General features: G+C 35.7%; 1 protein-coding gene and 1 long non-coding RNA gene across 2 annotated transcripts; both read right to left on the bottom strand.

Annotated features, from left to right (window-relative positions):
• Nucleotides 1–427: 427 nt before the first annotated feature.
• LOC147786762 (uncharacterized) lies at nucleotides 428–2145 on the bottom strand. The gene is made up of 2 exons (XM_087119705.1): nucleotides 1327–2145; nucleotides 428–970 (listed from the first exon to the last, which is right to left on the bottom strand). Exons 1-2 carry the CDS (start codon nucleotides 2143–2145, stop codon nucleotides 428–430), a joined length of 1362 nt encoding a protein of 453 aa, XP_086975831.1.
• Nucleotides 2146–11962: 9817 nt separating this feature from the next.
• Nucleotides 11963–14171, bottom strand: LOC111779973 (uncharacterized). The gene is made up of 4 exons (XR_002812772.2): nucleotides 13910–14171; nucleotides 13749–13830; nucleotides 13126–13205; nucleotides 11963–12137 (listed from the first exon to the last, which is right to left on the bottom strand). It is a non-coding gene; the product is annotated as an uncharacterized LOC111779973 (long non-coding RNA).
• Nucleotides 14172–20616: the final 6445 nt, after the last annotated feature.

Here is a 20616-nt window from a genome sequence, read left to right as displayed (position 1 = left end):
ACTCCAAGGAACACACACTTCAAACTCTTGTCCTCAAGTTTCCTTCTCTTCTCATCAGGAACGTGTGCATATGCTATGCACCCAAAGATTCTAAAGTGGTCTACTGCAGGTTTTCTTCCGCTCCATGCTTCTTGTGGAGTCATATCTCTAACAGAAAAGGTAAGACTCTGGTTGAGAATGTGAACGGACCACAGGACAGCTTCTGGCCAGAATTCCTTCGGGACTTCTCCTTTATTTAGTAAACTTCGAACCATGTTGAGAATGGTCCTGTTTTTCCTTTCGGCCACACCATTTTGTTGTGGTGTATATGCTGTTGTTAACTGCCTCCTTATGCCCTTCTCTTCACAAAATTTAATAAACTCGTTCGAGCAGAACTCTCCACCTCTGTCAGTTCTTAAAGCCTGGACTCTTCTTCCAGTTTCCGTCTTCATAGTAGCACAAAATTTTTTGAAGCAATCAAAGGCTTCTGATTTGGCGTGCAAGAAATAAGTCCATGTTTTTTTTGACTAAAATCATCGATGAGGGTCATGAAATATTTCTTGTTACCATTTGATGCTGGAGAGATGGGACCACATATGACTGAATGAATCAACTCCAAAATTGCTTGAGCTCTTCTTGATTTTCTGGATGGAAAAGAGTTTCTTTCATGTTTTGCTACTACACAACTCTCGTAAATTTCCATTGGTGGAGTAATATCTGGCAACCCAGTTACCATCTTCTTTGAGGACAACGTCTTTAATCCTTTGAAGTGTAGATGACCATACCTAAAATGCCAAAGCCAGGTGGTATCTTCTTTCTTCACCATCAAACTTTTGGCGACGATATTTAACATCAACGGATATAGACGGTTGGTGGTCATCTTCATCTTAGCAATCGATCCTCTTTTGGAGTCATAAATCTCACATTCATCATTTTGGAATGTGATCACATACCCCTTTTCTTGTAACTGACCGATACTAAGTAAGTTGGCCTTCAGATCAGGAATGTAGAATACATTAGAAATAGACTCTACAAACCCATTTCTAGTCTTGATATCTACGGTTCCTTTCCCCATCACTTGGATGAATTGTTGCCGAGAGAAACCGTAGTATGAAAATTTTCATCTAGAGTTGAGAAGAATTCCTTACAACCTGTCATATGATTGCTGCATCCAGAGTCTACGACCCATACACCTTGATCTGCAACCTTCATAGCATGGAATGACATTAATAATGTTTCTTCTTCTCTTCTCTCCACAAAATTGGATTGATCTCTTTTCTTCTTTTGGAGCCTGGTATAGCATTCATTTTTGTAATGTCCAAGGCGTCCACATCTGTAGCATTCCACCTTAGACTTGTCAAAGTGTCTCTTGCCTTTGTTGTCATAATCGTTTCTGACTAGGTCTGCTGACCTGCGAACATCTCCACTTCTTTCTCGACTGCCTCTCCCACGACCTCTGCCTCTTCTTTGCCCTCTACCTCTAGAGCTTGAAGTTTCACTTGGTGTGGATATCTTTAAGGCTGTCATCTCCTCTATTGCACTTGTACGATTGAGCCTCTGCTCATGTACTAACAGGGAGCTTTGGAGTTCATCTATTTGCATCTCTTCGACATTGTTTGCTTCTTCGATAGAACATACAATGTAATCGAACTTTAGAGTTAATGATCGCAAAATCTTTTCTATGACCGCAACCTCCGTGATTGAACCACCATGCATCCTCATTTTACTTGCAAGACTTATAACCTTGCCAATATAATCATTCACCGTTTCTCCCTTTTGCATTTGGAGAATTTCAAAGTCTCTTCTGACGGCTTGTAGTTGAGCACGTTTTACTCTCGTTGAGCCTTGATACTTCCTCCTCATAGAATCCCAAATTTCCTTGGATGTCTTCTTCTGAAGCATTGTTTCCAAGATAGTCCTATCAATGGACTGAAATAAATAGTTCTTGACCTTCAAGTCCTTCAACTTCGATGCTGCCAACAGTTGCTGTTGGCCAGCTGAGAGTACCTCGCCTTCATTTGGCTCTTCATAACCCGTCTCCACCATATCAAAGAACTCATTTGTTCTGAGAAAATTTTCCATCAACATCGCCCAATGATCATAGTGACCATCGAACCTCGGGATGGCGGGTTGAACGTAGCTCTCAACTTGTTTTTCTGCTGACATTTTTTTTGCTGCTGCAAGATTGCTCTGATACCAGTTGTTGGTGACAACAGAAAACTGAAGTGAGATTGAGAGGAGGAGTGATTTGAATGATGGGGAGGGAGGTCCTTTTATAGGGGGATTCCTGGAGTTGGTTGGGATTTTTGTGGATGAAATTGAATTCACCTCCTTCTTCTCTTCCGTAGTAACTAATTCAAACTTCTATTATTAGCTTCAACAAAAAAAAGAAAACGAGAAATGTATATATTCAATACTCATAAAGTCTCTAATGCTCACATGAAGTTTAACACATTGGCCATTGTAAAATTTAGAGAATTGAAATTGAAATTGATGTCATGGTTCATATAGGTTGGCTTGGATACAAAGAACAAAACCGAACTTGATAAATTGGTGATACCAGTCTAAGCTAATCAGGTAAGTGGTCTGAATAGGCTAAAAATTGTATGAGTTACGATGATGTATGAACTATGTCGTACGATGCGGTATATGAGTTATGATGATGTGTGGGTTACGATACTTGATGATGTGCTTAGTATATATATATTTTGATGAATGTCGTACTTGATATGTTTGATGCACTTTGTGGTAATATGACGAGTATGATGATTGTGTGACATCTACCTTAATATGATGATGTTTTCCATATTGAGCATGCTATATGATGATGAGTGCCATATTGCATCATGTCGTTAGATCGACATTGGACACAACCCTAAGAGCGTGATAATGATATTAATATAAATATCCACAAGTATGTGTTACCTAGAGTAACAAAGAGATGAGACTAGAGGGTTGTGTCAGAAGAGATATTACGATGGATTTAGAGGGACCTCATGCATATTGTATGTTCATAAGCATACAGCTACTTCCGCTAGAGATGATGAGTGCGGACGTGCACCGTATGATGAGCACGAATGTGCACAGGTGCGAATGCACACAGATGAGGGTGTTCATGAGGCGCATGACACTATGGGGTTCCGCTGACCTCCGGACGTCGCTACAGATTAGCTTGACCAAAGGGTCCAGGGGGTGTGCGAGCGCCCTGAAGATTCACACTCGCACGTGTGAGTCGTGTGTAGGGAAGTACTACACATCCAATTTGTCCGAGACTGGAGGCCACCCCTAAGATGATTAGAGATAGGTCCCTAAATCATGATTTGCATGTGTTTGCATTTGCACGACTCCTATAGTGGGGCCACTTACTGAGTATTCTTTGAAATACTCAGGCCGTGTGCCATATCATTTTTTAGGTAAAGGCAAGGTGCACTTGTACGGAGGATGGCGGCATCGCGAGCAGAGACTGTGGCACGTGCATAGGGTAGATTCATATTTAAATTTCTAGTCTTAACTTAGAATAGGTTGTTTTGCATTTCATTGTTTTAAATTATTTTGTATTTGTTTTTGTTTTCTCTAAATTTCATTATTTCATATTTAAACACTAAGACCATGGCTGTGTTTTCTAGAGAAGAAGTTGTTTTAAATGTTTTTTTTTTTTTTAAAGTTTACATTATAAATGATGTTCATGTAAGAGTTATATTTCCACATTATAGATGAGCATGAGACGTTAGTGGCAACTCTAGATATGTGGAAATTTAGGGTCGTTACATGCAATGTTCCCAAGTTGCGATGTCGTCGTCAGCCGTACAGGAATGTCTTACCTTAACCTGAAATAGAAGTAGCACTTGGCTTGAGTATTTAAAGAAATATTCAATAAGTGACCCCAATATTGGGGTTAAATACAAAAACATGCAAATGCAATGACAGGATCGATCATATCAGTCTATGATGTACTATCATAACGAGTAACTTGGATGTATACCATATACTCTACACATAGCTCATACATGTGAGTATGGACTAACTAGTCAGTTTGCACACCGTTGGGCCACTTTCCTTGTCAGCCGAGCATACTTTGAGAGCTCCTTAGATTGAACACCTGTTAGAACTAGTAACCGTCACGACAGCATTAGGTTACATAATGATCGTTCTCCCACCTGAATGTCGTAGCATTATGATAAATGTAATGATCGTTCTCCTGCTTGGTCATCGCAGCATTATGATAACCATAATGATCGTTTTCCTTCCTTGTAACGTACACGTCCATACTATCGTGAAGGGTAAGGGGTATTCCGCAGTGCATGAGTACACAATAATGTATGAGTTCCTAACCTTTTTTCATTTTCATTATCATTATCATTTAATACAACCCCGCTAGCATTCCGTACCTATCATATCTTTTTTCATATCATTTCACATATCTTTTATCTTATCATTTATCATATCATTCATGCATAGGTCGGGGTTGTATTAAATGATAATACATATCATAAACCTCTCAATTTATCACATATCTCGTACCAAAACATATTTCATATCATCTTCATATCATATCACAATATATATATATATATCCGTAATTCGCATGTCGTCTCATAATCATATTATATTGTAAACACGTTGTGGTCATATCGTTCCCTAACTTATCATAGCCTTAACATTCTTATACCTATCACAGTCATACCATTACAAGAACGTATTCTGACGCTATCATTCTATCAATCTATCATAATCCTAACCCTTTCTACCCATAACCTAACCATATTCTTTTATCAGTCGATTGTGTTCATATCGTTTTTATCAATCTCTCATATCCATAGCACTTCGATACGTAACCTAACCTTAACGTTTCATGAACATATCTTACTCTTATAATTACATTACGTGTAGTGCATCCTTCTCGTATCATATCTCAAACATATCATTGAACACATCGTACCGTAAGTATTATCATACAATTCACATATTATAACATATACATAACATAACATAAGCATATCAATTTACAAATAATTCACACATATCAGTATATATGACATGTGCAGAACCACAGACACATGTCAACATCAAATATAATCATGTCGGTAGTAAGACCACTTACCTGATTAAAAGTTGGTGTCACCCATTTGTCCATAATAAAAATTCGATTTTGTCCTTTGCATTCAAGTCAACCTATGTGAACCCATGACATCAATTTCAAGTTCAATTATCTATATTTTATAATACTCTAATGTTAGACTTGATACGAGCATCATAGACTTTATCTTAGAATATTATATATATATAATTTTATTTTTATTAAAGATTTCATTTTCTATTATTACAAATGTTTTCTAGAAGTTATAGTTACAGGATTCTCGATATTTCAAAAGTAAGTTCTTTTCATAGTACAAATAAAAATTAACAATATTATTATGTCGCTTGAATCACATCGACAATTTTTTAAAAATAGTTTAAATATTCAAATCTTCTCTTTTCCTCCTATTGTATTTCATCTTTTCTATTTTTTTTTTTTTTTTTTTTTTTTTTTGATTATGTTAACCGCTAAATTCTTGATTTTTAATTTAGTCTATTCCTTTGTTTATTTTTTTTTCTCTAATTCATATAAAATTATTGACAACTTAAATGAAATTAAGATAAAAGAAGAGAAAGACTTAACATATACCTCAACTAACCCTCTCTTCTTCCACCTCGTCTATGCCCATTTTATTTTCTCAAATTTAACAATTTTGTTTTCGGTTTCATCTTGCAAGAACTTGAGATTGTGGCGTAAGAATTTGTTTGAGGACCGATGATGGTTAAATGGATGAGAGATTAGTGGAGAGATGATGGGTAAATGGATGAGAGATTAATGGAGAGGGGTGGGAGAGAATTGTTTTTTTGTTTTTTTATTATTTTTTTTTTAACTTAATTTAATTTTTTTTATGGGTTTAATTTTTTTATCGTTGCAATCTCGTCGTTAGCCGAATAAGGGTGTCTTGTTTACCTGAAATAAAAGTAGCACACAACTTGAGTATTTAAGAAATACTTAGTAAGTGACCCCACGGTTAGGGTTAGAGAATGCAAACACAACTTATTATTAGAGACGTATTGTTGAAAACATCATAGAGGTGGCCTCCGGTCCAGACAAAATTGTATGTGTAGTACTTCCCTACACATGACCCACACATGCGAGTGTGAGTCCTCAGAGGTTCGCAACCTCGTAGACCCATCAAAATCGGGCTAATTTTCCAAAGTAAGACGTCTGGAGGTCAGCAAACCCCCGAATATCATGCAAGGCATGATGATAGTGATCATCATCATAATGTATGTGTCCATACCCATCATCATAAATGGAAAAGTAACTCGATGTTTATGAACACACAATATGCATGAGGTCCCCATAGTTTTTATCTTTAAATCATTCTTATGACACGACCCTATACATCATCCACGTATTATCCTGTTAACATGCATGCATGGCCTTCATAAGTTCATCATCATTAACATCAAATTAGGGTTGTATCTTAGAAAACTCATCGTCATAATGCATCATGACATTTAATACATGCACATCATTTTAATATATGAAATATCATCATATGTAGTCATCTCGTCATCATGCATCTTATGTCATCATGTTATGCATCATCATCATCATGTCATAATCATGTCATCATCTCATATCATCATGCACATCATCACATCATCATATAATGTCATCACACCATCATACAACATTATCACATCATCATACAATATCGTTACATCATCATATAACATAAAGTATAAATAAAACGTGCAAGGGCCACTGGGCACGTGTTGTCATACATAATGCAAGTCTTCTGACCAAGCTAACACTAAGAGCTGACACTAAGATCACTTACTTGGTTGTCTTGGCCAAAGTTAGTTCCAAATTTGATTGATTTTTTTTCTCTCTCTCAAGTGGCCTCAACACATGTTTTCATTTTCATTTTTCTCTAAATATGTCATTTTTGTTTTTCTATTCTTTTACTCTTTTTCTTTTTTCTTTTTTCTTATTTTTTGTTGGTTAGTTATAGGTTTGGAGGTATTTTAGGAAGGGGTGTGAGAGGCTAGTGGAAAGATGGGTTACTATCAATTTCTTTTTTAGAGTTGTTACAATTATGTTGCACTATGACGAGAAACTTTTTATATTATACAACTCTGAGACCTCTGAGACCATGTTATTGATGATGAATGTAGGAAGGTTTTTGCATGCGTATTACTTAGAGTAATATGAGAAGAGGAGAATATGTGGGGTTGTATCACATGATGAAATTAAGATGAAAATTATAGGGACTTCATGCATATTATGTGTTCATTAACATCGCAATACTTCCCCTTTTATAATGAGGAGTATGGACGCGTACACTATGATGATCATCATACGCCCTTGCATGATATTCGAGAGTTTGCTGACCTCCAAACGTCTGGCTACAGACAACTAGCCCGACTATGTTGGGCTCAATGAGGTGCGAATTTCTTGCTAGATTCGCGCTCGCATGCATGAGTCGTATGTAGGGAAGTACTACACATCTAATTTTGTCCCTAATCGTGAGTTGAATGCACTCTAACCTCAATAGTGCGAGTCGTATGTAGGGAAGTACTACACATCTAATTTTGTCCCTAATCATGAGTTGAATGTGTTTGCATTCCCTAACTTCAATAGTGAAGTCACCTACTGTATAACGACCCTAAATTTTTACTTTACCTAAAATCGCTAATCTATATATAATGTAATCATTTTATGCGAAAAAATAGTTTGAAACATTAACATAGTTTTATGGGATGGATTTACATATGAAAGATCCTTAAAACAATTTTACAATAATTAAAAATAACTACACTAGAAAGGTACATTTAATAGCATTTCAGCATTTTTCAAATGAGGCTATAAAAGGCCTTGAAAAACAAGTGGACCCAACAAAGTTTCATTTAGGACTTTTTTTTTTTTTTAATTTATTTATTTATTATTATTTATCATTCATTTTTTATTTTGCTACCTTTATTCCCTATTTATTCTAACAACTTCGATTATGTTTCTTCTTCTCTCGTTACAAAATTTCTAAACCCTAAGCCCTAAGTTTCAATTGGTTAGCCATGTCACTACACGGTAATCTCGATAATCTTCAAATATGATTTGTCGCTCTTTGTGGGGGAGTAGCCTCTCCTATGTGTTTTTGAGTTAGAAGGCGGTAGTGAGATGAACAAGTGTTTTTTTTTTTTCAATATTTTTCATGCTCGACCTATTTCTTCTTTTTTTTCTTTGATTTTTTATGGCTATCTTTCTCTATCTTTTAGCTTTAATAATAGTGGCCTTAAATCATTTTGAACCCCATATTCTTTGATTTGGGTTTATGGATGTTGGAATCTCCATCCAAAAATTGTGTTTTGTGTTTAATTTGTAAAAGAGTTTGGATTGATAAGGCTTCTGGTGGGTGGAGTCTAAATGGGTTGCTTTGATTTTGTGTTAGGGTTGTGATTGAGGAGGGAAAATTGTAATGGGGGAGAGTGCGGTTGAAAAGAGCCAAGGAATTGGTCACATTGTGCCTGAAAATGAGATGTTTGACCATTTGATTGAAGAACAAGGATGTGAGATTAGCTCAAGCTCTGATTTGCTTACATTCGAGACCATAGGGCTTTAGGAGCACAGGCACAGTGGCTCTGAGGACTATCTTCCTTTCTTCATTGAGTTGGTCCACTCAAAAGGCTAATGGACCCGATTGTATTAGACCTAATGTTGCCAATAAAGAAGAAAAACACTATGTTGATAATAGGAAGCTGGAGAAGAAAGTATCTTCATCGTCAGGTAATTTTAGCTCTCTTTTCTTTGCGGGTTTCTCCCTATAAACTGTATTAATCTTTTAATGGTGTGTGGGGATTATATAGATTGAGATGTTGAAACTCTTGGAGAAGATATGCAAGCGGCGGAAATGGGATTTGTAAGGCATTGGCTCTATCTAATGCCATTACAAATCTTTCGGGTATGCTTTGTCTCTTTTCCACTCATTGCCTGATATTCTATCTAGGATTGACATATTACTTGATATTCTATCTAGGATTGACATATTACTTGATATTCTATCTAGGATTGACATATTACTTGATATTTTATGTAGGATTGACATTGGTTGCAGAGTCTAATGTTGATCATTTTTCCATTGTTTTGTTATAGTCACTCTGTTTGGGCAATAATAGCGATTAGAACTTATTCCACAAGAGAAGAAAATGCGGCGGTGAAGGGAGATGGATTGGCTTCTTTGTGTTAGCGATCACATTGTCGAGTTGACACCTACTAGGCAAATGTTTCTTGATTGAAGTAAGCTTGAGGTACCGCATAACTTCAAACGAGCTCTTTATGGCAGTATGAGTGTTGTTTTCAAAGTATGAAGTTTGCGCCTATTGGAATTGTCTTTCTATTTATTTTGTCTTTCATACAGTTTGCCTTCATAGCTTTCTTCCATACGGTTGATGTAGGTGGGCAAGAGCTTGAAGGCATATATTGTGTCATCTTATTTGTCTAAGTAAGAATCTTGCTCATTGATGCGATCTATAACTTATTACAAAGTATCATAGCGAATTTCTTTCTTTATATTCCGCAACTCATTTGTTGTATTTACTACCATGCTTTATATTTTTGGGCAAGACAATGCAGAGCTACCCTTAGTTGTGACAAGTAATAGTAACCATCCCTTAATTGCGACACCTAATTCTTGTTTTAATCCTCGTTCTAAATCTAAAAGGCACATGTCTATCAACATGCTTTTATCACATTTTGGTCATCTCATTCTTAGTTTCGAGTTGATGAATTTTTATATAAGTTGCCTGTCCATATACTACAAGAAATTGTCATTTTAATTTATTCAATTACAGATGCCTTGTGTGTTATGTACATTGTTGGAGATGTTATGACCTTTATGCTGCCAATGAATTTAAAATCTCTCTTGTTTTGTTTTGGTTACCGCTACTTTGGTTACTGTCATATAGTGAGTCTATTAAGAAAGGCTCAATATCACTCAAAGGTACTATTAATCTCTTTAAGTATAAAATATTTTAATTTGGGAGTTGGGTATTTAATATTTGCCTCTTTCATGGTTAACAGACTTCGAAAACATGGTAGAATCGATCGGGGGAATGAAAAGTAACAATGAGAAGCTGTTATTGTGGATTACAACACTCGATGTAGTTGTGGGAGATTCAACGATTTATGTTTTTTTGTAATTACATACAACAAATACTTGTATCCTTCAAATAACTTCTTTATTTTGTAACGTGTAAATAGATTGTGAAATTTCAATTATGAATGGAAATTTTTTTTACTTAATGTATTATGAAATATCATTCCATGTATGTCAATTTTAAGTTTAGTCGAGAGTAAATTATATTGAAAAAAAAACATTGTTGAGAAAAAATAGTAATGAACAAGAGATATAATAAAATTTATATAATGAAATGTAAGTGTTATCAAACGCGCATTATAGCATAATATCAAAGCTAAAAAATACTATATTATAGCATTAACAAAATGTTATTATAAGTTAAAGATAGCACCATTTTTTTTAAGTTAGGTTAAACCTATTATAACTTCAATAAAATAGTATAAAATGTTTTTATAGCAACATATATAAGCTATAGTTTCATATTCTAGTATACCATATATTATAACTATAAAAAAACGAAGTTCCAAACTTTTAATAATATGGGTTGTCACGACGTACGAAAAACGCTATAAAAAGTCTATAATAGTATTTTTCGTAAGTTATCTTATACACTATTTCTTGTAGCTATAAGTAAAATAAACAGAAATACCCTATACTAATCTATAGTCTACAAAATTAAATACAAACTACCTAATGCATGTGCCATGATCTTCAAATTTTCGATGTCACGTCAGCCATGCATGAGAGACTTACCTTTACCTTGAAAAGAAGTGTAGCACATGACTTGAATATTTTAAGAAATACTCAATAAGTGACCTCATTATTGACGTTAGATGCAAACACACAAAATCATGAGTGGGACCTATCATTTAAATATGTATTTACTTAGGTGACTATTCTAAGTAGGTAATTGGATGTGTATTTACTATTCTAAGTATGGACCTACTAGTCCATTCAAACACTTCGTGGGCTCCTTTCCTAGTCAGGCTAGTATTCTCTGGTGCTGATGTCGAACACTCATAGGAATAGTAACTGTCGCATCAATATGATAAACATAATGACCGTTTTCTTGCCTCATAACGTACATGTCTGTACCAGTAAGATGGGAGATTCCCCCATGCATGTAAGATACAATGATGCATGAGGTTTCAACATTTTCGTTTATTAAACTTGTAAAACAACCCCTTCTGTCTTTCCTTTATATCATATCATTTTTATCATAGCTTTCAATACATATATCGGGGTTGTGCATCATGTCAAAACATCTTATCACATGTCATTCTTATCATACATCGTGTCATATCATACATGTATTACATCATAAACATATCATGTCTCCCAACATACCATATCATATCATGCATGTACCATATCATAAAGCATATCACAATATGCATCATATCATCAAAAATATTATGTCATAACATTTATCATATTATTCACATATCATATTCATAGTTATATCATATCTCAAACATATCATTTCATAACATTCACATATATCAAACATATGACACATGCAGAGCCATGATGTATGTTCATCATACAAGATACAATTTCTAAACGTACCGATATTAAGACTACTTACTTGGTTGGCCTTAGCCAGCGTTTTCTCTAAACTCGAGTATATTGAATTTTGTCCTTCGAAGTTTCTCCAAATATCATCGAGAGTTGTTTCCTATTAGAATGTCCATCTCATTTTGTCACAACCCGTTTTCAAGGCTTCAAAATTCGAATCGTGACTAAAAAGACGAAATCGAAAATAAACAAAAGGAAGACAAAAGAAAAGAAAAGCAAAGTAAAAAGATAAAAATACTATTGAATTAAAACAAAAGAGAGAAATTTTGTTTGTTAATTATTACAAAAGAAATTGCAAATATAAAATGAAATACAAAAGACTCTAAAAGACCGAAAAGGAACTGACGCTCCAGAACGACCCCCTCTGTGACTGTACAGCTCTCAAACGCTCCTCTACCTCGACCAGCAGCCAGCGAACACCTGAGAAAAATAAAGGAGAACGGGATGAGTATAAAAATTATACTCAGTAAGCCACCTACTTGTAGGCTCTCTTCGCATCTTAATTTAGCCGCATTCCCACTGTTTCCTACTTCGGTTCTAGGACATCTGGTTCTAATCTTAGTCCCTTGGGACTTGCCCCTTGGGTTTCACCAGTTCGTCGTCCTTTCATTAAACGCCTAGAGGTTCCTTATGCCAAGCTGATATGGTCGGTATCTCTCTATGAGGCGCTACCTCTACATAGCTATCTAGGACTACATGGTATCTAGCCTAGGGGTGTGCTGAATACCCCTACGCCCATATAGTCCTCCTATGGGGGGCGCGACCCAACCCGTTCCCATGCAGCTAATGGGCTGTACGACGTGGGGACACATTTCCCATGCGAAATGGCTAAGAGCAGTAAGGACTGATCAGGGATCCTTGGTCCTCCCACGAACCTATAGATACCGTTCTCACGCTAGCAATCTATGAACACTCCTAGGTACTTTCTTGCCATGGTGAACCGCTAAGTTCCTAGGGAAAAATTAAGTATGGCTGGAGCGACATATCGCTCCTAACAGTAATTCTCTAAGTTTATCATAGAAATGGGTACTAGAAAGTAACGGGTTGTGCATGCAACCGTCTTCTAACATCCTAATATTCATGCAAACTAGGCACGCCGGCTCAACGGGGCGATGGCCTCCATCCAGCACCCAAAACACCAAGTTCGCGCTCAATGGGGCGAATTCATCCATCGAGCACCTGGAACACGGAATACACAATTCCAACCTAAATTAAGCGCATGCATACGTACAACGGAAGCTTAAGGCATACAAGCAACACTCAAATAATTCACCCAACACATCATAACAATCCATCTGATTAATCTCATTCATGGAGAGCTAATTTAAGGCAAAATTACTAACATGCATACATACAATCCAAGCGAACCCTACAAGTATTTCTTCCTAAATACCGGGTGGTGACTTACCTGGTTAACGCGTGCCCTTTTTGCTAGTGTTTCTTTGCCCGTGAGGTGTCCAAAAGTACTGATTTCTTTAAATTAGGTCCCTATTCACGTAAGAACAGTATTAGAACTGGAACCGGGAAAAAAATTGGGAAAACAGAAAGCAACCGGGCCAAAATGGCCGTCCCACGCGCGCTCACGCGCCAGCAGCGCGCTGGGAGTGCGTAGTCACGCGCGCTGGAAGGCGCCAGTCGCAGGCTGCACGCGCGCCCGCCTCCGCGTAGTCGCGGGTCGGCTCGGCTCGCGTCGCGGTTCGGCCCGGCTTGCAGGCGACACGTGTCGATGCCTCGCTGGAGCTGCGTTGCTCCAGCCGATGGTCGATGCGTGTCCGGCGCCTGTCGCCGCCGTCCGCCGCTCGCCGGCTGACTCCTTTTTTTTTTTTTTTTCTTCTTCTTCTTCTTTCTTCTCTGCCTTCTGAAAACCGAAACACAACCCTCTATTCCGATTTTCATATCTTTCGATCCGTAGATCGGATCGACATGATTCCTTTGGCAAAGTTATAGATCGTGTTACGGGCTACGTCCTCGTATTTTTTCGTAATTTTTGCTTAACTACCGGATGAGTTAAGAAGTCGGAATTTCACTCACCGTTCCCGAACGACTCTCGAATCTCCGCCTTCGGGTTGAGGTCTCGGCCAAACTTCTTCACAGATCATGTGTAGAGTTGTTCCTAGATGAATATATCAAGATTTCAGATCTTGATTCTCAAAGGAAAACCGTAGATCTGAGAAAACGTTCAAGATCCTTACCTTGCGGGTTTTCCGACTTCTTGATGAAAAATGGGACTCCGGCCACCCACATTCTATTTTCCCTTCCAAGAAAGTCTCTCTGCATGATCTTCACCTCCTTGCATCATGATCTTCACCGGAATAGACTCCGACGGTAGTTTTCGGTGAGTCTTCCGGCGGTTCATCCTTTCTCCTCTCTCTAAGTTCTCTCTACCCCTTTCTCTCACTATCTCTCTTTTGCAGGACTATAGATGGGGTTTCGTTTGGACCCCTTAGGTGGTTGGAGGGGCAAATTTACCTATTTTCCCCTCTCGACTTTTCCTTTATTTTTTTTTTCTTTTTCTATTTCTATTTCTCTCTCTTCGGGTATTACACATTTCGTTAGTAATACTAATTTCTTAGCTCAATTTAACTTAATTGAGAAAATCGGACCTTATATTAACTATAATTACCTTGAACTAGGTCAATTTCAGCTCTGGAAGGGTCAAAAGCGTAAGGGTCGATGTCAAAAATGTTAAATTGAGCCGATTACGTCAATTTTTTAATCGAGAGACTGTGTGAAGCCGAGCCGAGCCGAGCCACTAGAGCCGAAGGAGTCGGCGTCTACATGCACGACACGTCTCACTTGGGGGAAAGGTGATGCGTGAGGGTCGCATTTCGGCTAAAGCATGGGTCTCGGGATGTAGTGTGGGTCTCGGGTTGCAATGGGCTAAGATGCTTACAATTGTCGGGGTTGGGCTGAGTATTGGTAGCAGGTGGGTATCCAACCTGGGTATTTTGGCTCTCTATATTCACATCTATTCTCTCTTGCAAGTGTGTTCGTGAAGGTGGACAACTGAATGGAGCGTCTCGTGAGAGGTCGTGGGTTAGGGTGAACATTTACCCGAAATTTCGGTGCCGTGCCAGAATTCTCGAGGCCTCCAACGATTGATCTTTTTTTTTTTTTTTTAACCGTCACATACTGAGTCTTTCTTAAAATACTCAAGTCATGTGTTACTTCTATTTTTCAAGTAAAGACAAGACACTTTTGTAAGGCTTGCGACCATATCGTAAGTAAAAACCATGACACAAACATAAGATAGTGGTATTTAAACTATTAGACTATAGGTTACTATAAGGCGTGATTATTTTCAATATTTATTTGTTTTATTTAATATTTCGTTTCTATTGCTTTAAAGATCTTTCTTGAAACATGCAAGTCTACGACATTGTTTTACAAAAACGTTTTAAATGTTTATTTCTGCATAAGAGATTTTGTTATGAAAATCTTTAAGTTAGTACAAATCTATGGGCGTTACATCAATATTGTTTCGATGCTTGAATCACATAATCCAAATATTATTTTTTTTATATCTACCTTTGTCATCATATTTCATTCAATATTACTATAGTTCCGTGGTCTCATTTCATTTATATATTCACACTAAATACTTTCCACCATGTCTTGATTAATACTACTTTTATGCCATTTAATACAAATTTGGTATGTCTATGTCCATATATAGTCATAGAATTTAAATCCATAAAAGATTTTCTTTACCATTTGCTTGAGTTGAATAATTTTGTTTTATTTGTTACCATTTTTTCTTCCATTTTTTTTTTCTTTGACCTACTCTCCCTTTACTAAATTACTCATTATTAATTTATTAAAAAATATCTATTTTATTTATTTATTTTAATTTAGGTAAATATATTTCAATTAATAGTTATTTTATACAAATTATTAAAAAAAAAAAGTAATTATAAAGTAATTATAACCATCAACTTGAGTATAATTCTATTGATAAGACAGTCATAAAGACAGTCCGAGAAGTAATTTGATCCTTTTACTCTATAATCGTAAACTTGGGTTGGTCTTTATATTTAACTTGGAATTCTAGAACACATCGAACATCTCAAAAATCGAACTCCAATTTTGTAAGTCTAAAGAACAAGGTTCAATAGTATATGGGGTGATGTTATATGTCATTACCATTGACTTATACTCACGTTATCATCCCTAAAGAATAAAGTTACGTCAACATGAATTTTGTAGTTTTATGTGGCATTAAATAACACCAAAAACTCCAGCTCCTTTTCTTTTCCTATATAAGAGCTTCCATAGTTCACAACTTTCTCACACAAACAAGACAATACTTCTCTCATTATCTTCACCTTTTCACCCGTATTTTTCTATAAACAATGGCAGCAATGTCCCTCAATGCTTCCACAATGAAGTTAGCACTTGTATTCGTTGTCTGCTTAGCCATTTTTGCATCATCGACCATAACCCTCGTGACAGCAGACTCTAATGATTTTGATATCGCTGGCTGCATTCCATTTATTGGAGAAGGGGCGATGTGTGTGGTAGAGGCTCTCAGACTTCCAACTCGTGCCATTAAGACTTGTTGCAAAGCTATTTTTAAGCTTAATGACTGTGACTCAGATATTTTCGGAAATATTCCCGAAGCTGACATGGAAGTAGTTAGGCATGTTTGTCGTCTGTTAGACGATTGAGCTTTTTAGAGTTCTATCCGTCTATTATATAATAATAAATGACAATAATGAGTTTTTTTTTTTTCTACAGTAGTACTATGTCCTTATAACTTTACGACAGGGAGTGAATATTGTTCGAGAGAATTTACATTTCTTTGAATGAGAATGAACATCTTTTCACCATTTATGGAAGGTTGTTTCTAAAATTGTATTCTAAGTCCCTAAACGAATAAAAATAAAAATTGTCCCGTGAATTCTATGTTTCACCTAAATGAGTTTTTTTTTTCCCGAAAATTAGCTTGACTGACTATACATGTTATGTCATACTAAATTCTTGTCACACATTATAATCCTTTGATGTAAAATAAAAATTGGCTTGTAAATTCGAATAATTTAAATCCTCCATTTTAACAAACAATATTTTCTATACATTAACATAAGAAAAAAAGATGCTCGTTGTTACTACTCGTAACAACTTTAAAATAAGATTGTTACTACGTGCATGTCATGACTGATTGTAATGGCCCAAGCTCACCGCTAGTAAATATTGTTCTCTTTCGAGTTTTTCCTTTTGACCTTCCACTCAAGGTTTTTAAAACATTCCTACCGCAGAGGTTTCCACATCCTTATAAAGAATGTTTTGCTCCCATCTCTAACCGATATGGGATCTCAGAATCCACTTCCCTTCGGGCCTAGCGTCCTCGCTGGCACACCGTCTGGGTGTCCAACCCACTTTGGGGCTTAGCGTCCTTGCTAGCACACCGTTCGATGTCTGGCTCTGATATCATAGGGAGATCTCACACCGATTGAAGAGGGGAACGACTGTCAACGAGGATGTTGGACCCTAAAGGGGGTAGAATGTGAAATCCCATATCGATTAGAGAGGAGAACGAAGAATTCTTTACAAGGGTATGGAAACATCTCCCTAGCAGACGCGCTATAAAAACGTTAAGGGAAAACTCAAAAGAAAAATCCAAAAAGAATAATATCTGCTAGCGGTAGGCTTGGACCGTTACAGTGATTCAAATAGAAAAATATTTAAAAATGCTTTACTTTTAAATTTGTCATGGTCTTATAATCATAATATTGCAATTATAGAGAAAACATAATTGAAATAAGGTTTTACAATGCTCTGAGGAAATTTTTTAAACTGAAAGATCGTTGTACTTGTTAGAATTTTATGTACTAAAGTCTCGTAATTAATTATTTACTAGGAGTGTACATGGTTCGAGTTGAGTTGGGTTGAGAGATTTTTTGACCCAACCCAAAAGTTCAAGTTGATTGGATTGGAGTGGTACATGGGTTGGGTTGAGTTCTCTGCTAACTTTTTTAAAAAAAAATTTAAATTTTTTTTATTTATTCCCAATTCATAATTATTAGATATAATCTTAAATAAAAGAAAAAATATTAAATGTTCACAAACTAACACAAATCAATCTATAATTATTATAAAAAGAAAAAAAAAATCATATTTTTAAATTAAAATTAAAACAAAACAAATAATTTTTTATATTTAGAAGAGAATTTTATAATATATAAAAAAAAAATAATAATATAAATGAAATTAAAAATAATAGAGTAATAAATATAATATAAAAAAAATCATATTCTTAAATTAAAATTAAAACAAAACAAGTAATATTTTATATTTAGAAAAATTTTATAATATATAAAATAAAATAAAATAATATAATATAAATGAAATTAAAAATAATAGAGTAATAAAAATAATATAAAAAAAACCAACAAAATAATAAAAAGATGAATTTGGGTTAAGTCAAACCCGGATTGCCACTCTAACAAACCTTTACATACGATAGAGTTCTCAATATAATTTATGAGTTTTATTCGATTTCGGGTCAACCTGAGTTTTTTATCTTATGAACCCGAAACCGAACCGAGTCACTACTTCAGGTTCAGAAAAAATAACCCAACCAAACCCAAAAGACTAATCCAATCCAACCTAGCCCCTATAATTCGGGTTGGGTTGGTTGGAGTTGGATGTACACCCCTATTATTTACAATCACAAAATCAACATAAGTGGCAAAAGCTCTAAGTCATGTTTACGAGTTAAATTGATAAAATTTCAATTTCATGTATAAATCAACCCTATTAAATCCTAGCAACTCTTATGCCTAAATTGTAACGGCCCAGATTCACCTTTAGTAGATATTGTCTTTTTTGAGCTTTTTCTTTTGGGCTTCCCCTCAAGGCTTTAAAACGCGTCTACTAGTGGAAGGTTTACACACACTAAAGGGTGTTTTGTTCTCCTGCCCAACTAATGTGGGACATCACATAAATTCTAGTCGATATCTACTAGTAATTCTTTCAAAAAAGTCAAGACGGATACTTACAATGTTTGAGCGCGTTTTGGTGCTTAGTCCATAACCTTTCTCGGCTCAAATTTCCTTGAAGTTCCCAAAATTGAACACACTTTGTTTGTAATTCTATCTCACGATTACTCTTATTCAGATGTAACCTTTATTCATTCGTATACTAAATCAAAGTTAAAATCGTGAGGCGCTTATTACTTTTTGTGTTTATGAATTTAACAATAGCATAAATAATTATTTAAAACGATTTCATAAAACAATGACATGGACTTACATTGCGATGTCGCCGTCAACCGTATAAGGGTGTCTTGCCTTCACCTGAAATATAAAAGCAGCATATGGCTTAACTATTTTAAGAAATACTCATAAGTGACCAACTATTGGGGTTACCGAATGCAAACACATGTAATCATGACTAGAGGCCGATCATTTAAAACCATTATAGAGGTGGACTTCAGTCCAAACAAATTGGATGTGTAGTGCTTCCCTACATCGGCTCACAAGTGCGAGCATGAGCCCACCTAAGTGGTTTAATTTCTCAATTTTACATTTTTTAAAGTTTTTTTGTTTTTTTAAGAAAACCCTTTTGGGTTAAAAATTTTGGAGTTGGTGTGGGTTAATTTTTTATTTTTTATTTGTTTAGGAGGGTTAAAATACCATTTATGTTAAAAGATGTTCATTCTCATTCAATGTAAATTCTCTCGAACAACATTCATTCCCTATCGTAAAGTTATAAGGACATAGTACTGTAGATAAAAAAAACTCATTATTGTCGTTTATTATTATATAATAGACCGATAGAACTCTAAAAAGCTCAATCGTCTAACAGTCTACAAACATGTCTAACTACTTCCATGTCAGCTTGGGGAATATTCCCGAAAATATCTGAGTCACAGTCATTGAGCTTAAAAATAGCTTTGCAACAAGTCTTAATGGCACGAGTTGGAAGTCTGAGAGCCTCTACCACACACATCGCCCCTTCTCCAACAAATGAAATGCAGCCAACGATATCAAAATCATTAGAGTCTGCTGTCACGAGGGTCATAGTCGATGATGCAAAAATGGCTAAGCAGACAACGAATACAAGTGCTAACTTTATTGTGGAAGCATTGAAGTTTGATGTGTTCTAAAACTCAAAGTTAAATGAAGAGATTAACCCAGTGTCTTTATTGGCACATCCCCTCGTGTCTACCCCCTTTGGGGAAGAGCCTCCTCGCTGGCACATGTTTCGGTGTCTGGTTCTGATACCCTTTGTAATGGTCCAGATCCACCGCTAGTAAATATTGGCTTCTTTGAGCTTTCTCTTTCGAGCTTTCCCTCAAGGCTTTAAAACGCGTCTGCTAGAGGAAGGTTTTCACACGGTATTATGTTCTCCTCCTCAATCAATGTGGAACATCACAACCTAACTCATTGAGTACGGTTTTGAATGGATTATGAACTTATTTAAGTTGATTTGGATCAACCCAACTCAAATTTATTATTAATTTTAAAAACACTCTTAAAATAAATTTTTTTAATACTATATATTTCAAAATATATATGGAAATTGATTTGCAAATCTTAATAATGTATAAAAATAAATAAATGTTTTATAAATTAATATTTTATTTTTATTTAAAACAACCTTTGAATAAATCATCTATTAGAAAAGTAAATGGTAAAAAAAAAAAAAAAATTATGCATTTAGATTTTATTACTATATATGAACATACAAGTACCAAAGTATAAACTTTCCTTTTAAACTACTAAACCATGTAAACATGGTTCGGAAACTATCGGAGGCAATCAATTGTCTAAAATAGAACACATTCGAACGAGAGTAATACTGAAAATAGAATAACAAAGTGTAACGACCCTAATTCTAATTACCTAAGGGAACTAGAGTCACTACCATGTACATAATATAATTTTTTTTATGC

Source organism: Cucurbita pepo, chromosome 18 (genome assembly GCF_057944985.1).
Source record: "Cucurbita pepo subsp. pepo isolate OVF chromosome 18, ASM5794498v1, whole genome shotgun sequence".
Taxonomy (NCBI): Eukaryota; Viridiplantae; Streptophyta; class Magnoliopsida; order Cucurbitales; family Cucurbitaceae; genus Cucurbita; species Cucurbita pepo.
The sequence above is the reverse complement of the archived record's forward strand: the minus strand, read 5'-3'. Positions and strand labels throughout refer to the sequence as shown.